Source organism: Phyllostomus discolor, chromosome 12 (genome assembly GCF_004126475.2).
Source record: "Phyllostomus discolor isolate MPI-MPIP mPhyDis1 chromosome 12, mPhyDis1.pri.v3, whole genome shotgun sequence".
Lineage (NCBI taxonomy): Eukaryota > Metazoa > Chordata > Mammalia > Chiroptera > Phyllostomidae > Phyllostomus > Phyllostomus discolor.
The window spans coordinates 18727349-18744926 of NC_040914.2; the positions used below are offsets into that span (position 1 = coordinate 18727349).

The 17578-nt window shown below is 57.9% G+C and overlaps 1 protein-coding gene and 1 non-coding gene across 3 annotated transcripts; both read left to right on the top strand.

Moving 5' to 3' along the window:
• Window positions 1–494: 494 nt before the first annotated feature.
• On the top strand, window positions 495–9028 carry NOP53 (NOP53 ribosome biogenesis factor). Of its 2 annotated transcripts, XM_028529841.2 has the most exons (13): window positions 495–742; window positions 1203–1267; window positions 3040–3148; window positions 3755–3954; window positions 4330–4400; window positions 5307–5402; window positions 6575–6679; window positions 6753–6959; window positions 7347–7522; window positions 7718–7784; window positions 8516–8592; window positions 8675–8731; window positions 8968–9028. In XM_028529841.2, the coding sequence occupies exons 1-13, from the start codon at window positions 519–521 to the stop codon at window positions 8972–8974; spliced, it is 1461 nt and encodes a 486-aa protein (XP_028385642.1). In that variant the 5' UTR covers window positions 495–518; the 3' UTR covers window positions 8975–9028. The 2 variants fall into 2 exon arrangements, with proteins under 2 accessions (XP_028385642.1, XP_028385643.1); XM_028529842.2 differs by lacking the exon at window positions 8968–9028 and having other exon boundaries at window positions 8675–8735.
• On the top strand, window positions 7828–7936 carry LOC114511742. The gene has a single exon (XR_003685716.1). It is a non-coding gene; the product is annotated as a small nucleolar RNA SNORD23 (small nucleolar RNA).
• Window positions 9029–17578: the final 8550 nt, after the last annotated feature.

The window sequence follows — 17578 nt, forward strand, 5'->3', positions numbered from 1 at the left end:
GATTAAGGATTTTGAGTGTGTGCTTCTAGGATTCTAATAGTGTCTGTTTCTAACATTCCTCCCATATAAACTTCTTTGCTTCCAACCTCGACATTCCGAACGCTCTTTGATTCCCAGGATTCCAGGATTGATATATAGCCCGGCTAAACGTTCTCAGACTGCGACGTATCTTGTTCCGAATAGGCCACTGATGGCTCCGATTTTTCTTTTCTAAGAAAATTAGATTAAAAAATAATGCTCAGACTTAGAAATATCCCTGGGCGGCCGGGAAAGATGTTTGGCTAGGGTGAGATGTAGGAACCTAACACGCACAGCGGACAAGAGTCTGCAGAGGAGGGAGAAGCCGTGCACCCTTCCTCAAGATGGCTGCCTCCCTGCGCCTCTGCCGCTCCGGCCACTTTACCAAGATGGTGGCTACCGATGTGGGTGTGGGGCGTGAAAGGGCTTTCTGCGCGCGCGCGCGTACACGCCCTAAACCGGATATCCGCTGCCGGCGCCTGGCTTCTTCCTTTAACAAGATGGCGGCAGGAAGCAGTGGCGGGAGCGGTCAGCTTCGCTCGAAAAGCGAGGCCGATTCCGGTTTCTTGGGGCTGAGGCCCACTTCGGTGGACCCAGCGTTAAGGAGGAGGCGGCGAGGCCCCAGAAATAGGAAGCGAGGTTGGCGGCGGCTCGCCCAGGAGCCGCTGGGGCTTGAAGTCGATCAGTTCCTAGAGGACGTGCGGCTGCAGGAACGCACGAGTGGGTGCGTGGGGCGGGACTTCTGGCAGCTGGGCCGCGTTCTGTGTGGTCCGGCGTGAGGGCGAGCGTGCGCGGGCTTCCTGGGTGCTGGGATCACCTGTCCCGGCTGTCCCCGGGGAAGCCGAGAGCAAGGGCTGGGGATCCCGGGTCGGTGGCTGAGGGACTTGGTAGTGTTACCAGATAGAGGATTCCTAGTTACATTAGAAATTAGGTAAGCAAGTGCTGTAATTTCCTAGCGTTTGTATGCCCCGTGCAGCCCCCCAGCATAGTGAGTTTTAAGTCTTAAGTTCTGTAAAATGACAGGAGAAATCTTAGCCTGAAGGGGCCCCATGCCAGCCAGAGGATGCTTGACTGAGTAAAAGTGGAGAGCTGGGCCCTGTCCGCGAAGTTAAACCTACTCCTTTCGCAGTGTCTTGCTGCCTCCTCAACGTCTGTGACTGATGTTCTGTATTTCCGTCTCCCAGTGGCTTGGTGTCAGAGGCCCCGGATGAAAAACTCTTCTTCGTGGACACTGGCTCCAAGGAGAGAGGTAAGGAAGGGGTTTGTGTGTTGCAAGGCAGTGACTGGTTGTTGTCTAGCCCACGACAGCCTCTGAGAGTATCTGAGCTGATGACGTGGCTTGATGGCAAACACCTTCCAAAAAGGGGCTTCACTATGAACAAGAGGACCTGGAATGAACAGGAAGCAGGCTAGAGACTGACTTAAAGAAGTCCGATTCTCCTTTTGTCGTATCTGAGATCTCAGTGCGCAGAAGAGCTGGCAGGGGTCTCTCTGCTGTGATGAGTAGATGACATACAACAGTGGGGCTTGCTCATTTGCTCAAACGCAAGTCGAGGACGCTCTGTAATGAGTCAGATCAGTTTTAGTTAACATGTGCTTTACTAAGAAATAGAGGATCCACTTTAATGAGTGGGTGAGAAACCTGCCTTAACCTGCTAGGCATACTTTGCCAGAATGCAGGGTCGGGAAGTGCTGGAACAAGGGGAGAAGTGAGTTAGGGGTTGTTAGGCTGCACCTCCTGTTCCTGGAAACGCTGACAGGCAGTCTGCTTCCTCGGGGCATGGACAACGAGCTACAGGGGCTGCTTCCTCAGGAAAGCTGACGGTTTTAATGGGCAAACGGCAAGCCGCTTTAACAGCGGGACCCCCGTAGTGGCCATGTTCGAGGTCAGTCAAGGGGCCTGCCCTGACCAGAGTGAGGGCCTGCTCCCGGGAAAGGAGGCCTGCGGCGAGCAGGTGAGAAAAGCCTGGTGAGGAGGGCAGCTTTGACTGAAGCGCATGCATCTGGGCTGTGGACGGAAAGGGTAGGTCAGGGCCCACCAAGTGAACTCCGGAAGAGGTAGTGAATGCTGCTTTGGCGAGTAGGGAGTTTTCTTGGGGCACGGAGGAGGGGCAGTTTACAGATTTGGCTTTAAGTTAGAAAGAAGGTGGAGTACTTGAACAACAATAAAGTAGAAAGAAAAAAAATGCAGAAAGACAATAGTGATCATGTGCTTTCACAGGGGCTCCTTGTTGCTCTGTGCCCGTGCGTCCCTGTGCGTCAGGTGGTAACATTCGGGCTCCGGAAGCACAGGGAGCACAGTCGTTTTTACCAGGTCCCACGGTAAAGGGGAGGCTATGGATTTTGTCCCAGTATGTTTTTTTCTAGAGGTCTTGCTTTTTACCGTTAGGTTTTATTTTTATTTTATTACAATTTTTTTTTTTTTACAGATTCTAAAGATGGTATAGGGAGGGAGAAACAGAGGGAGAGAAGCGATCGATGTGAGAGGGAAACATCGATTGGTTGCCTCTCGGACATACCCCAAGGGGGACCAAACCTGCAACCCAGGCATGCGGCATGACTGGGAGTCAGACCCGCGACCTTTTGGTTTGCAGGACGATGCCCAACCCGCTGAGCCACACCAGCCAGGGTTACTATCAGATTTTAGAAGTAAAAGGCAGAAAACCCTCCTGTGCTGATAAACGGTCACACTGGGTCCAGCTTCCTGGGCCTCAGCGTCACCTGGCCACCACCTGCTCTCCTCCTCATTGGCGTTACCAGTTCTGCGGCCATTTCCCTGCTGTGCCAGGAAGCCTCCCATGTGCAGGGCTGTGGTCTGACTCCCACAGTGCCCAGTTGGCCCCGGAAGGGGGTGTGGTGGGGGGACACACCTTGAGCCGTGCCCTTGGGGCCTCCTTCCTCAGGTGGGGGCCTGGAGTCAGCCTGGCACCCCCATGGAACCGGGGTGGGGTGTGTGGGGAGCCAGTCATGGGACTTGAGGAGGCCTGACGCCTTGACTCCTCTCCTCTCTCCCACCTCCAGAGCTGAACAAAAAGAGAACCAGAGACCAGAAGAGGCCACTGCTTCTGAAGAAACCCCTCCGGGTCGACCTCGTTTTAGAGAACACGTCCAAGGTGCCAGCCCCTAAAGAGTGAGTGTCCCACCGCCCTCAGGCCCTCCTTTCCCACTGGAGCTGGGCCTCCTGCCTTCTCTGTGGCAGCCCCACTCCCTGGCCCAAAAGGAATTGTTGGGGAGGGAGAGGGAGAGAGGTGAGTATCACTTGGAGGGCAGCGACGGGGTCAGACTCAGGCTTGGGAGCACGGATCCGAGGGATCAAGGCAGGAGCCAGGTGCTGTAGCTGAAGCAGGTGGGGGTGTGGCCTGGATCTCCCCAAGGGCCGTGGGGCTGGGAGAGGAGGGGCCGGCTGGAGCCACTGTCAGGAGGAGGGTCAGGCAGTCCCTTCCCTGAAGGGGCTGATGTGGACGGTGGGAGATCCCCCAGGTAGGAGATCGGTATTGTGTGGTGCCTGGGAGACATCCAGAGCAAGGGCCCCAGGGGTCATTGTTATGTGCGGAGAGGCCTGGGCTGGAGACAGACCTGGGGACACGCTCTTGAAAGTGGCTGGACAGAGTGGGAGTGGGTGGAACTAGGAGGAAGCTTGCCTTTTGAGGGGGGAGCTGCCCGGGGAGGGGTGGGGGGCCCAGCTGGAGGAGGCCTTTGCTGCTCCCACCTCACTCTGTGGCTTCTCCCGCCCCAGCATCCTTGCCCACCAGGCCCCCAATGCCAAGAAGCTCAAGCGCAAGGAACAGTTATGGGAGAGGCTAGTGAAGCAGGGCGAGCTTCCCCGAGACGTGCGCAGGGCGCAGGCGAGGCTCCTCAGCCCTCCCGTGGCCAGAGCCAAGCCCAGGCCGCAGGATGCAGTGGAGCAGCCCTTCTACGATCTCTGGGCCAAGGATAGTGAGTGCCCTGCCTTCACCTGGGGGTGGGGACATTGTGTCTGAGGGCGTGTCCTGCGGGTGTCATCACCACCATGGCAGCAGGGTCGGGCACCTCGAAGTGGCTCTTTGCCCGTTCGTGCTTCCCTTTCCCAAGTGTGCTTTCCTGGGGGCCAGCTCCTGCCCCTCAGCCGCGGTCTCCTGCCTTCTGGAGCCTGACCACTGCTTTTGTTGCCTTGGCTTTTGAGGCCCCTCAGGGTCTGAGAATCAGTTCCTCCCTGGCCCGGCTGCAGTGCTGTCTTTGTGCGAAGGGGCAGGGTCGCAGGGAGCCCCTCGAGGCCCCAGGGTTCCCCACATGGCAAAGCCCCTAGCAGCCACCCTCCTGCTGCCTCCACAGACCCTCTAGAGCGGCCGCTGGCTGGCCAGGACACGTTTTTCCTGGAGCAGACCAAGAAGAAGGGCGTGAAGGTGAGACCGCATTGTGGGGCGGGGGTGTCCTGGGTGGTCAGGCTCAGGGGAGGGGCTGGGAGCAGTTGTGCCTGCCTGGAGCTGGGGCCCTGGAGCCTGGGTCTCAGAGCCCGTGCATCCTGTGACACGTGTGGCGAGTTGGGGCCTCGGAGGGAGGGCGTGGGAAGGCCAGGGAAGCCCTTGCGGCTGAGAGAACTCGGGCCAGTGGGGAGGAGGCTGAGGCGGCGCACCTCCGGTCTCCGGGTTTATTCCAGGGGTGGTTTGTGTAGGGGAGCAGTAGGTACCCATTGGCAGGCTGTTTTGAGGAGGTGGGGTTGTGGGGGAAGGGGGTCCAGGGCTGGGGCATCCAAGGTGACCCTCTTTCTGCTCAACCCCGGTGGAGGCCCGCCAGGCATGGACAAGGGCAGTCCGTGAGCGGAGGGGCTGCCGAGGGTGCCGCTCAGCCCTGAGCAAGCGCTTCTCTCACCGGGGTCTTGTGGAAGGTGGCAGGTCCCGGCCAGCTCAGATTCTGTGTTTCTCACGAGGTCCCCCGGGGGTGGAGGGAGGCCCCTGGAGGTGGGGAGGCCCCGCCTGCCCTGACAGGCTCGCTGACGGCAGTGACTGAAGCCAGCTGTGCTGGACCCAGTGCTCACACCAGCCTCCCCCACCCTGTCGGTGGCGGGGCTGCAGGGACTTGTCTCAGCGAAGATGGGCAGGGCCCCTAGGCAGGTCACGGAGAAGCAGGGGGCTCGTGGGTCCTGGGGAATGCCACTCCTGGCCACCGGCCGTCCCTGGTTCTCCCGCCTAGCTGGGAGGCCGTGGGCCGCGCAGAGTCGCAGCTGCTGGGCTGGAGTCCCAGCTCTGGGGTCCATGAGAACGAGAGTCCTGGGCCCCTGTCCTCAGTCGGCTTTGGTTTTTGTCCTCCAGCGGCCACCGCGTCTCTACACCAAGCCGTCCCGGGTGCCTGCTGTGGAGGTGACGCCTGCCGGAGCCTCCTACAACCCAACCTTTGAGGACCACCAGGTATACAGCCCTCCCCAAAGTCAGTGCCTAGCCGTGGGGCTGGCATTTCCCTGCCTGGCATTTCCCTGTGCCCAGTGGGAGCCGAGGGCCCAGCAGTGACCGAGGTAGTCCCGGGCCTGCCCTCCTGGGGCTCACAGTCCAGTGGGGGTGACAGCTGTTCCCAGTGACAGCCCAGAGTGGGCAGGGCTGGGGAACCCCAAGGGTTGTCCAATCTAGCCTCTGAGATCAGGAGGGCTTCCTGGAGGAGGGGGCAGCCACTGAGCCTGAGGGGGAGCTGGCTGTGGGGAGAGGGGATGGGAACTTCAGGCAGGGGGCCAGCTCTCGCAGAGGCCCAGAGGTAAGTGAGTCCCTGGTGCCCCTCGGGAAGTTCATGGGATGGCTGTTCCGGAGGCCTCAGTGAAGTGGGAGCACACAGACTGCGCAGCCAGGGCAGGCCAGCAGTGAGCGCCCCTGTGTTTGCGTCACAGACGGTTGAGGAGTAGGGGTGCCGTGAATGGTGGGGGCATACCCTGCCTAGTGGGGAGCGTGTCCCAGGGAGAAACCCGGGTCACGGAGAAGCTGTGGGGCATGCGTGAACGCCGTTCTGTGTCCTTCAGATTAGCGGCGCTCTCGGCCGACCAGAGTGGAGCTGGGCGTCCTCACCCGATATTAATGTGTGCACAGAGGCAGACGCTGGCACCCAGCGGTGGGAGGGTGGGCATGGCCACACAAGGGGGCTGTGTGGCTGCCATCAGACACACTGACATGCACAGTGTAGGTGCTGGGACAACGGAGCAGAGACGGCGTGTTTAGTCACGTGACTGCCTTGCAGAGGTGTGATTCATGTGATCTGCTCACTTACAGGCACAGCTCAGTGATTTCCAGTGTGTTCACTGAGCTGAGTAGCCATCGCCACAATTCTAGAATATTCTTACCACCCCAGAGAGAAACCTGAGGCCCATTGGCCATCCCCCAGTCCCGTCTTCCGTCTCAGGCAGCCACCACGCTCCTCCTGCCTGTGGACTTGCCGTTTCTGAGCGTTGTGTGTAGATGAACTGCCCTTGAAGGGAGCCAGCAAAGCAGCGGGGAGGTTAAGTGTTAGGGAGCCCCCTTTGGCCACTGTGGGGGGCCAGGTCTGGAACCCCAGGAGAAGCCTCTGGGGGCTCAGTTTGAACCCCAACCCTGTTCCCCAGACCCTGCTCTGGGAAGCCCATGAGGTCGAGCTGCAGCGGCAAAGGGAAGCAGAGAAGCTGGAGCGGCAGCTGGCCCTGCCCCCTGCCGAGCAGGTGGCCACTCAGGTGAGCCCACACCTGCCCGCCCTCCCCTCCTTCCCCAGCTTCCACCCTCCCTGACACCCTCCCTGTCGCCCAGGAGTCTACGTTCAAGGAGATGTGCCAGGGGCTGCTGGAGGAGTCTGACGGGGAGGGGGAGCCGGGCGAGGGCCAGGACGGGGGCCCTGAGGTGGCCAGAGATGACACAGATGGAGATGCCCAGGCCTCGGCCATGCCTGCCCTCCTGACTGCCGTGGAGAAGAAGACGGAGCAGCAGCGGCGGCGGGAAAAGGCCGCCCGGATGCTGGTGAGCAGTGCAGGCTTGGGTCTGCGTCCCCTGCTCCTACAGCCTGGTTCCTCCTGCCTTCAGCCTGCTCTCTGTCCTGTCCTCTCTGTCCTGCTCACAGTCTGCCTTCCCGGTCCCCGCAGCTGCTCTGCCAGCTGCGACGGTCTCCCAGCGCCCTCAGGCGTGGCTCTGGGTTTGGGGGAAACGGCAGGGGCAGGCTGGGTCCCACTGCTCATGGGGGGTCTGTGGCTGGGATTCATGGGCCACTGACAAACAGATCGAGGAGGACGGTGGTTCCGGGAGACCACTGCTGTGGAGAAACTGGAGCGCTGGCCTGGTGTGACCTGGGCTCGGTGGCCGGGAAGGATGTCGGGGGGGGGGGCGGGCTGACTCCAGCTGTCCCTGCAGCGAGCCCAGCAGGCCTCAGTGCGGGCCGCCCGGCTGCGGCATCAGGAGCTCTTCAGGCTGCGGGGGATCAAGGTCCAGGTGGCGCAGCGGCTGGCGGAGCTGGCGCGGCGGCGGGAGCAACGGCGGGCAAAGCGGCTGGCGGAGGCCGACAAGCCCCGCAGGCTGGGGCGGCTCAAGTGAGGCCTGGTCTGGAGGCCCTTGGGGAGGCTGGGAGGGTCCAGGTGCCTTCCTGCTGGTGCTCAGCCTGCCCCCTGGAAGGCTGTGCCTTTCCCCACGGTCTCCACGGCCCCCTGCCCAGCCCACTCATCCCTAGGCAGGGGTTTGCACTCTGCGCCTGGTCCAGCCCCTGAACGCCCTGTCCCCATCCCCAGGTACCAGGCCCCCGACATTGATGTGCAGCTCAGCTCGGAGTTGTCTGACTCGCTGCGGACCCTGAAGGTACTTGCCCGTCAGGGTGGGGAGGTGCTGTGGGGGGGGCCCGTGCCCAGTGATGACACCCATCCTTGCTCCCCGTGCCCCCAGGGGCTGTGGGCGACACCATGGCTGCCCCGGGCTAGGCTGGTTGGGCCAAGGCCTGGGGGCTGAGGGCACAGGGCCCTGAGACTGCGGTTCCCTGGGGTGAGGGGTCGGGTGCACGTCGGTTCGGACCTGTGACCCTCAGAGGGTCCTTCCCCCATCACAGTCCTTGTCTCCTGCCCTCGCCCTCTCCAGTCCCAGAGGGGTCAGCCTAAAGCGCAGAGTGGACCTTGTCCCTCCCCCACTCAGAACCTCCCATGGCTCCCAGTGCCCTGGGAGGAAGCCCAGGTCCTCACCTGGCCATAGGCCCTGAGTGGGCTGGCCTGTAGGGGGGCCGACCGTGCCCCCTTCTCCTGCCCCTGGCCTTTGCCTCCCTGCTCCCTCGGCCTGCACACCCTTTTCCATTGCTCTGGCCTCCTTCCTGTGGTTCCTCCCAGCCCGGCTCAGAGGCAGCCGAGGTTGTCACCTGTCACCCCGTGAGCTCAGGGCCGGCTGAGCCCCTGGTGCCTGCGGCGAGCTGGGCGTCTCTGCTGACCGGGAGACTCTGGGCCTGAGCCTGCACTGGAGCCCTGGGGGAGAGGTCGGCAGAGAGGTCGCCGGCCCTCGGGTTTCTTCCAGGCTCCCTCTGAGGCCTCCTTCTCTGTGTCCTGCAGCCTGAGGGCAACATCCTCCGAGACCGGTTCAAGAGCTTCCAGAAGAGGAACATGATCGAGCCTCGGGAGAGAGCCAAGTGAGGGCTGGGCGCCGCGGGGGAGGTGTCGCAGCCACAGGCGCTGGCTGGGCTCTTCGTCACTGACTTTTTCCTCTTCCAGGTTCAAGCGCAAGTACAAAGTGAAGCTTGTGGAGAAGCGGGCGTTCCGGGAGATCCAGTGAGTGACGGGTGCCCCCTTCTCCACGGCGTCCACTGGGTCTCGGCCCATCTCAGACCCAGCCCCTGTGGCCAGTGGCTGAGGGTCAGCCCACCAGATGCACCAGAACCCGAGCTGGGGCAGGAGGGTCCCCAGGGGGAAGTGAAAGGGTCCAAACCGGAGAAGGGTGTCGAGTGGGCGAAAGCGTGGGGACCCTGCTCTGCTCGTCCCCCCTCAGCCGCCCCTTCTGTCCCCAGGTTGTAGCTGATGCCGGATGCCAGAGCCCTCACCCTTCAATAAAGCACCTTCTGACCACCACCCAGGGCCTCCTGTGTTACTTGTCCCCTGCTGGGGGCAGTGTCTCTCTGTCCCCTGCCAGCACCGGGCCTGGTGGGGACCCAGGGCGCAGCAGAGGGCCCCACCACCAGAGCCAGGTGGGCAGTGCTGTCCGCCAGAGAGAGAGAGAGAGAGGTCCCGGAGGAGCCAGGTGGGCGGGCTGGCTGGGTGTGCAGCAGAGGCGAGGGGAGGGGAGGGTGGGTCCACACATGGATTTCTGCCTGAGCAGGGAGCCCCAGGGGATGGAAGTGGGTCTGGGGGACAGCCCTGTCCTGTGGGGGGGTGGGTGGCAACAGTTAGTGCCTTCTGTGCTGGAGACACTCCCCGAGCCTCACGACCCTCCCCGCTAAGGAGGGCTCACTGACCCCATTGTGAAGGTGAGGGAACAGAAGCCCTTCGAAGGGTGTAATTCCACCCCATACCTATTTACTGTTTTTCAAAAACAGTTCTACAAGTAATAAAGGACTGTGTTCCCGGTGTGTCATGGGTATGGTGTGGAAAGGCACCAAAAACCACGCTGTCGTCTTTGACCTCTGCCCTCCACTCATACCCTCTGCAGAGGTGGCTGTCACTGCAGTTTGGGGTGACGGTGCCGTTATGTCCCTATTTTATTTTTTTAAAGATTTTATTTTTAGAGGGAAGATAGACATTGATGTGTGAGAGAGAAACATCCCTCAGTTGCCTGTCGCGCACACCCTGGCTGGGACCGAGCCCACAGCCCAGATGTGCCCTGACCGGGAATTGAACCTGTGACCCTTTGGTTCTCAGGCTGGCACTCAGTCCACTGAGCCACACTAGCCAGAGCTCTAACTTGCTTTTTAGTACATCTTAGAGAACTTCAGGTGTCTGTACAAGGTGCTTCCTCATTCCTTTTCACACCTGCGTGGATTCCTGCCATAGGAGCGCATCATGGTCTCACCCCTGTAGGCACTAGTGACGCTGGAATGAACAGCTGTACACGCACCATCTCATGTGTGTCTGGGACAAGAGCCTGGAAGTGAGCCTCTGGGCTAATGGGGGGCTACCACTGAGGGGTCACTGGACGGAGCCAGTGTGTGGCCACGCTGGGGCTTGCCCTCCAGCTGCACCGGAGTGCACTGTTTCTTCGGGACTCCCCTGCTGTGTGGCCCAGCCCCGTGCATGGGCTTGGTTCCAGCGAGGTCGGGCTTTTCTTCGTAGGGTCCCTGGCAGTTTCCTTCTCTGTGGGCTCGGACCTTTTGACCATTTTCCTCCTGGGCCATTTGTCGTTTTCTTGTTCATTTGTAGCTGCTCTTTATTAGCCATGGACCTGGAGTCTGTCGTGCGAGCTACAAGCATTTCTCCCGGGCTGTGCCTCGGGGCTTTGGGGAGGGTATCTTTTGTCAGAAGGGCTGAGCGTTTCTAGTTTTCTGTTATCTTTTCCTATTTTTTATTGAGGCCACTTGGAAAGGTTTCTCCAGGACAAGATATTTATAAAAATAGGTCAGGTAATTTATAAGAAAATCGATGAGAGGAGAGTAATGTCAGAGCCTCCCCCGTGTCCTGTGAAGAAACGTCACGACTTGAAGGAGCCGCAGCCTTGGCCTCCGACCCAGTGAGCCCACCCTGGGGGGTGAGGCTGACGGAACCCGCTGGAGGAGGGGAGGAAACTCTTTACGTCCACAGGTGGCCATCAGCGCATCTGCCAGATGAATGGGTGGGCTGAGGTGGGCACAGCTGCTCGGGCAGGTTCTGCAGCCTGGACGTGAAGCAGAGTCCGCAGGAAACATGCATTTTATTGCTTGGGGACATTGTCTTCCCCTGTGTGTCCAAAAGAGCATTCTGTGACAAAGGCACATGTGTGTTTTATTGCACGTCCATTACCTTTCACATTGGAGTTTTACAGCAAAAGAAAAACAAAACTTGGAAATGCTGAACTCGAGTTACACGGTTTGCAAAGAGCATAAAACCACAGGGATGGACCGACAGATGCGGGGCGGGCGTGTGCCTGGATGCACCGAGTGCCAGGCACCGCAAAACGTGAATGGTGGGGTCCAGGTGGTGGGGTGTGTGGGAGGCTCAAACTCCACCGTTTGAAAAGGTTCCTAACAACCACAGGGAGAATGGCACTTGGGGATTTAGTGAGATGCTAATGCAGTTTTTAAGTTTCGTCCACTTGTTTGCGCTGGTTTCTTCCAAGGCCTCATGCCTCTTTTTGAATCTGTAACTGGTTTTTCCTGAAGCAGGTTCCCCAAACCATAAAGCTTCAAGCCCCAGAAAATCTGGATCTGCCTGTGACATAAAAGGAGTTGAAAGGGCTACCCACCAACGGGGTAATTGATCCCACAGAATGAACACAACTTGGCTATTTAAGAGGGCGCCCCTGGCCGGGTTCCTGAGTTGGTTAGAGCATCATCCTAATATGCCAAGGTTGCGGGTTCGATCCCCAGTCAGGGCACCTAGGAAAGCAACCAATGAGTGCATGAGTAAGTGGGACAACAAAGTCTCTCCCTCTCCCCCACCCCTCAACTTCCTTTCTCCAAAAAACAAAAACGATTGGAGGTTGTCTGCAGGCAGCAGCCTAGAGTTGCTAAGGGCATGGTTGGGGAGCCGGTGTCCTAATTTCAAAGTCCAGCTCTGCTGCAGAGCAGCTGTGGGACCCCGCGAAGGGCACTCACCTCTGTTTCAGGGTCCCCACCCGCAAAGTGGACGCTGTGGCAGCGCCTCGAGGCTTGTCAGGGGGGCTGTGGGCGTCTGCACAGGAGAGCGCTCAGAACAAGGCCTGGCGCTGGGCGAGCTTGACGAGCGCTACGAAAACAATGTCCAGAAAAAAAACCCCAAGATGGCTTAAAAAAATCCATGGAAACTTAGGATCTGTGCCAAAGGCCCCTCACAAAGACTTTCTACCTTTTGACCCAGTGATTGCACTCCTGGGAGCGCGCCTGAGGAAATGGCCGGAAGTGCAGGGGGCGTGTCCTGCAGACAGGCAGGTCCAGCCGAGTGCTGTGCAGAATGGAAGGAAACGTGGTAATGGACTTGGGCAGGCCCGGCCGCTCCAGGGAGGGAGATCTCTGTGGCCCCGAGCCCAGGGGCGGGGCGCATGTGTAACTACCGGGACCTGTTTGTGAGCTGATGCTGTGTGGGGAAGGCAAACAGATCTGGCCCCACTCACAGCGGGGGCCCCATCAACCCGCCCCCCCAACCCCAGGCTCCGGGGCTCTGGGTGTGGGGCAGGGGGCGATTCCAAGGGCTGCGTCCTTCTTTTGCTCGGAAAACGGAGGGCTGTGTGTCTCTGGCTGAGCAGACACACCGAAGATGTCTGGCTGGAGAGAGCAGACAAGCACAGGAGCACGAAGCCAACCCAGCAGAGCAGGCCAGTGAGGGGCTGCCTCCCAGCTGTGCTGTTTTCATGGCCACACTGTGTCACGACTGAGCTGTTTTGCAATGAGTAAAGTTTCCTTTTCCACCTCACCCCAAACTGGGATCCCTGTCGATGTTGGGTTGGCGCCAACAACCCTCCTTGGCGTTGCTGTCTTCCTCACATCTGCTTTTCTGCCTCTTCGCTTCCTCCCTGTTCTTCCTTTCAGGGGAACACTGGTGTGCTTGGCTGACCGCCACCCGCCCTGGTTCCTGCAGAGGCTGGAGCGGCTGCTGCATTTCCCAGGCACTCTTGCAGCGGGGTTCTGGATGCAGAACAGCCCCTGTACGTAAAGCCCCTCCAGAGACGTGGGCCACAGACGGGACCCATGGTCACATCCAGGACTCCAGGACGGAATGTTCTTGAACTTAGCGGTGCCGGCGGTGGTCTCAGAGGCAGCAGGGCTGCTGCTCCCCTGGTCCGTGGGTTCTGCAGTCTGTCATCACTCTGGGCATCGTCCCTGAGGGCCGGGCCCAGAACCCACCGTGCAGCCTCCCGGGGCTGGAAATGCACCTGGTGCCCAGCATCAAGTACTTTACCGTTTAAAACCCCGGGAGTGGTTTCTGTGAGGCTTCTATCCCTGCCCTTGGCAATCATGCACTGCTTTCACTTTTTAAATTGTAAGAGCTTTCTGAGGTAAGCATGAAACAAAACCAGTGTGAAAAATTAATGCAGTTTCTGTGTTCATTTGCCAGCAAGAGATGGTGGTTCAGAGAAGACGAGGGACTTACCCAGGGCCAGGAGCCAGGGTCCAGCCCGGACTTCCCTCCATTCCACTTGGAGAGCCCAGCCTTCCAGGAGCGAGGCAGGAGCTCTAGAGACAGCTCCTCCGTGCCTTACCTGCCCAGCGTGTTTGGGAGTGTGTGTGTGTGGGGGGGGAGTGATGACTTAAAATCCTAGACCTGCTCTGGCTGGTGTGGCTCAGGGAACCGAGCACCAGCCTGTGAACCGAAGGGTCGCTGGTTCGAGTCTTGGTCAGGGCACATGCCTGGGTTGCAGTTGGAGGCGCTCGAGAAGCAACCGGCTGATGTGTCTCTCACACATTGATGTTTTTCTCCCTTTCTATCTCCCTCCCTTTCCATCTCTCTAAAAATAATAAAATCTTTAAAATAATTTAGCAGAAGTGAAGTAGGAGAGTGGAAATCATTTAAAAATTAAAAATATAGAATAAAATAAAATAAAAGCCTGTGACCCAAACTCTGGAGTGACACTCACATAAGTCCTCTGGGTCAGCAACATTACAGATTCCTCTTCTTTTTTTTTTAACACATTGTATGCCGGAAACGTATTTATACATTTTACGTTGACTGATAGTAGAGCATGAGATAAAAACTACCTGCAAACAATGTGTTAACTGATAATATGTCGTTTAAGTAATTAATAGTTGTTCCAATATAGAAAGCTGTCTCTGTCCTAGGTCCTTGTCCTGGTCCTGGCGAGACAGATGCTATTGTGAGCCTCTTTTTACAGCTGAGCAACCCAAAGCACAGACAAGGGGAGTGACTGGTTAAGATGTGAGATTCCTCATTGGCTGGTGTGGCTCAGTGGATTGAGTGAGGGCCTGCAAATCAGAGGGTCGCTGGTTTGATTCCCAGTCAGGGCACATGCCTGGGTTGCAGGCCAGGTCCCCAGTGGCGGGTGTGTGAGAGGCAACCACACAGGGATGTTTCTATCCCTCTCTTTCTCCTTCCCTTTCCCCTCTCTAAAAATAAATAAAATCTTAAAAAAAAGATTTGAGATTCCACTCAAGTCATGTCCATTCTCCTTTTGAAATAGTCCTTCCATTTGTCCCCATACCCTCCCTCACCCACTCACTGAGCCAAAATACTGAGTTCTCTCCTGGTAATTGACATTTGAACAGAGATGAGAATAAAATGAGAGAGGCAGCCACTGTGTGGATGCCACAGGGAAAACCTATCCCGTGCAAAGGCCCTGGGGTTGGGAACCTCAGGAAGGGCAGGGAGACCTGGGCGCCTGCAGCCAAGTGAACCAAGGAGAGAATGTGGCAGGTGAGGCCCAAGATGCAACCTGGGGCCAGCAAGAGTCCTCCGGCCTTAAGTGAGGAACAGGTTATGGGATGCAAGAGATGAAGCAAGGGTGGGAGTTGTGGGGGGGGGGCACCCAGTGAGAAAACAATCACAGTTGTCCAGGGGGGAGATGATGGTGCTGGACCAGAGTGGACTCCGTGGAGGTAAGAAATGGTCAGATTCCGGATTGTTTTGAAGGTGAAAATGCCCAAACTGGCAAAGAGGCTGCGTGTGGGTGCGAGAGGGTTGGGGTTAGGGTTAGGGTTAGAAGACGACCCAGGGATGTTCTGGGTGGAGCAGGTGGATGGACGGAAGGGCCTGCTGCTGAGATGGGGCACAGATGGTTTCGGGAACGCAAGGTCGGGAAAGCAAAGCCCTCACTCCTTCCTGGCTGGCGGGGAGATGTGGAGGGAGACAGAATGAGTGGGACCTGAATGTATGAATGGCGGCGGCATGAGTTAAATACAGGGCAGCTGAGACGTGGACAACTCAGGTGAGAGGGGTTTGGGGTGGGGAAATTCAACTTTGGCCGGATTCGGCCTGAGATGCCCGTTAGGCTTGTAAAATGGTGAAGAGCGGGGAGTGGCGGGACCCAGGAGCTGGAGCTCAGGGACCGGTCAGGGAGATACAGGGTGCGCGAGCCTGTGGGGATGCGGGCATGTGAGGCAGCGGGAGTGGGCACTGGAAGCTGAGTGTAGATGACAGCAGGGAGGAGGGAAGAGAGGGAGGTCAAGTTGAAGGAAGGACAGGAGTAAGAGGTAGGAAAGGCGGCAGTGAATAGGGCACGGCAGGTGAGGCTTGAGAGGTGAAGAGAGGGTACCCCGGGCGGTGGATGAACCACTCTGGCCCCCATCCCCACCCCACAAAACTGGAAGTAACCCCAGGAGGGAGCGGGATGCTGGACGTTCGGTCACGGGATGGATTTCTGCCAACTGCTTTGGGGAGGGGAGGAATACAAGGCGGGGACCCACCCCCGGGACCGCGTGGGAGCTGCCTGGTGGCGCCGCCGGTGCTTCTGTGTGAACATAAACGCCCCCTCTCTCTTCATGTCCCTTTGTGGACGGTCAAATGCAGCATCTTGCAAGTTCAAGGGAAAGCGGCACGATGAGAGGCAGTAGCCGCCAGGGGGCGCTCAGAGTCCGCGCTGAACCCGCCCGGGAGTTTCCTGAGGGAACTTCACTGCCGAGTAACCTTTCCTCTCCACCCCGCAGAGGGCCACGCTGCAGCTGGCGGGATAACAGCTAGACCCGGGTGGGTGCAGATGCGAGGAGACCGCTCTCTAGTCCCGCCCCGAGGGACTTCTGGGGACCAGGGGGCTGTAGGTTGAGGCTTGAAGGCCCTGCTCCGTCTATGAGACTTGGTAATGTCCTTGAGGGTTCCAGGCCCCCTCAACCGGAGCCTGGAGCAGGACCTCGCCTGGTGGAGTGTGGGGGGGGCGGGGGGGGGCGGAGTGCTGGACCTGGAGAGTTGGGGGGGGCGGTTAACGGGTGAGAGCCAACGGGAGGAGAGAACGGACAAGGGTCCCTGCTGCTGAGGGTCATTTGTAGATCCCAGTGGGGCAAGGCCAGAAAGTGCGGAGACAGTTGCGCTGCACATCTTCGCCACTTCGCTGTGGGCGAGGAGTGGTAGGCCTCACCCCTAATCTCCCCCTTCCCTGTACCCGCTCCCGCTGACAGGCTGAGACCGTACCCAGAACCCCCAAGGGCCAGCGGGGCATCACTTGACCCCATTCATTCCTCATTGGATCCGTCTGTCTGCCTCTCAGGCCGCATCTCCCACTGGTCCATCCGAGGCAGGAAATACGAAGCCAAGGAAATTCCTTGGCGAAGGGAATGAAGGAAACTGAGACATAATAATTAAACAAGGCCAAACAATTTGAGCAATTCACAGACAGCTAATGAATCACAAGGTTTTATCTTTCCTAACCAAGGCTACATAGGAGCCTTGCGTAGGTTTACACATTCCAGACGGTGCCAGGGGAGACCCACCTCTGTCCCATCCCTCTTCCATGAGATTATTTAAAAATAAAACTAACACCCTAGCCAGGTGGCTCAGTTGAGGGGGTGTCCTCCTGTATACCGAAAGGTTGTGGGTTCGATCTCCAGTTGGGGCGCATAGAGGAAGCAACCAATTGGTGTTCCCCTCTTCCTCTTAAATCAATAAAAACATATCCTTGGATGAGGATTAAAGAAGTTGAAAATGAAATTAAGCAGAAAATAATGCCAACCCCTTCATATACACATTTTGATGAATCAACATACTGGAGGACACACCTGGAGCGCTGATGAGTAGTCCATTGAGGCCCCTCCTGGGACCTCCCCCAGGATTCCCACTGAACAAAGGAAGATAGAAAACCTTGAGACGAAGGACCCTTTCCAGACGCTCTCACTGTTCTCACTCAGGAGCACGCCTGTGCCTTCCCCCCTCGGGTATGTGTCTGTATCCTCTTTCTTCTAAATGCTGAGGGTCCCCTGAGACCTGCAACCAGGGGAGCCATGGGCAGCAGCGGCTCGTCCCAGGCTAATCCCCTGCACCCGTCCCCAAGGCCCCCTTTTCTCTGACTTCCCAGTGAGCTAAGGCAGCCCTGCTTGGGCTCTCCTCTTGCTTCTTCTATGCTAAGCCCTTCCCTGCTTCACCGTCCCCAGCTTTAATAAATGCACCCTCAAATTCACCTGGACTGTCATTACGAAATCTTTCTTGCCTAAGTCCAGAACCCGCACGCTGCTGGCTGGCCCCAGGCAGACCCGCTCAGGGCCAGGTTCCTGTCTGGTGACAATCTCAACAAGTGAGGACAGAGGGAAGAAGAAATGAGAACAGAAACTGGTAAAATAAAAAAAAACTGTACCATAGAAAGAACAAAGACATACTTTGTTAAAAACTAATACAATCAATAGCCCCTGCAAACATCGACGAAGAGAAAGGAGAGAAACTACAGTATCAAGAACGAAGGAGGGATGTGACTGAAGATCTGGCACTAAAGACACCGAAGAGGGAGGGCCAGAGGACATTATGAACAATTTTATGCCAAGAAATTTGAGAACTTACAGGACACATTCCTAGCAAAATACAACTAACCGAAAATACGACTACCCAAAGCAAACACACACACACACACACAATAAGGAATCT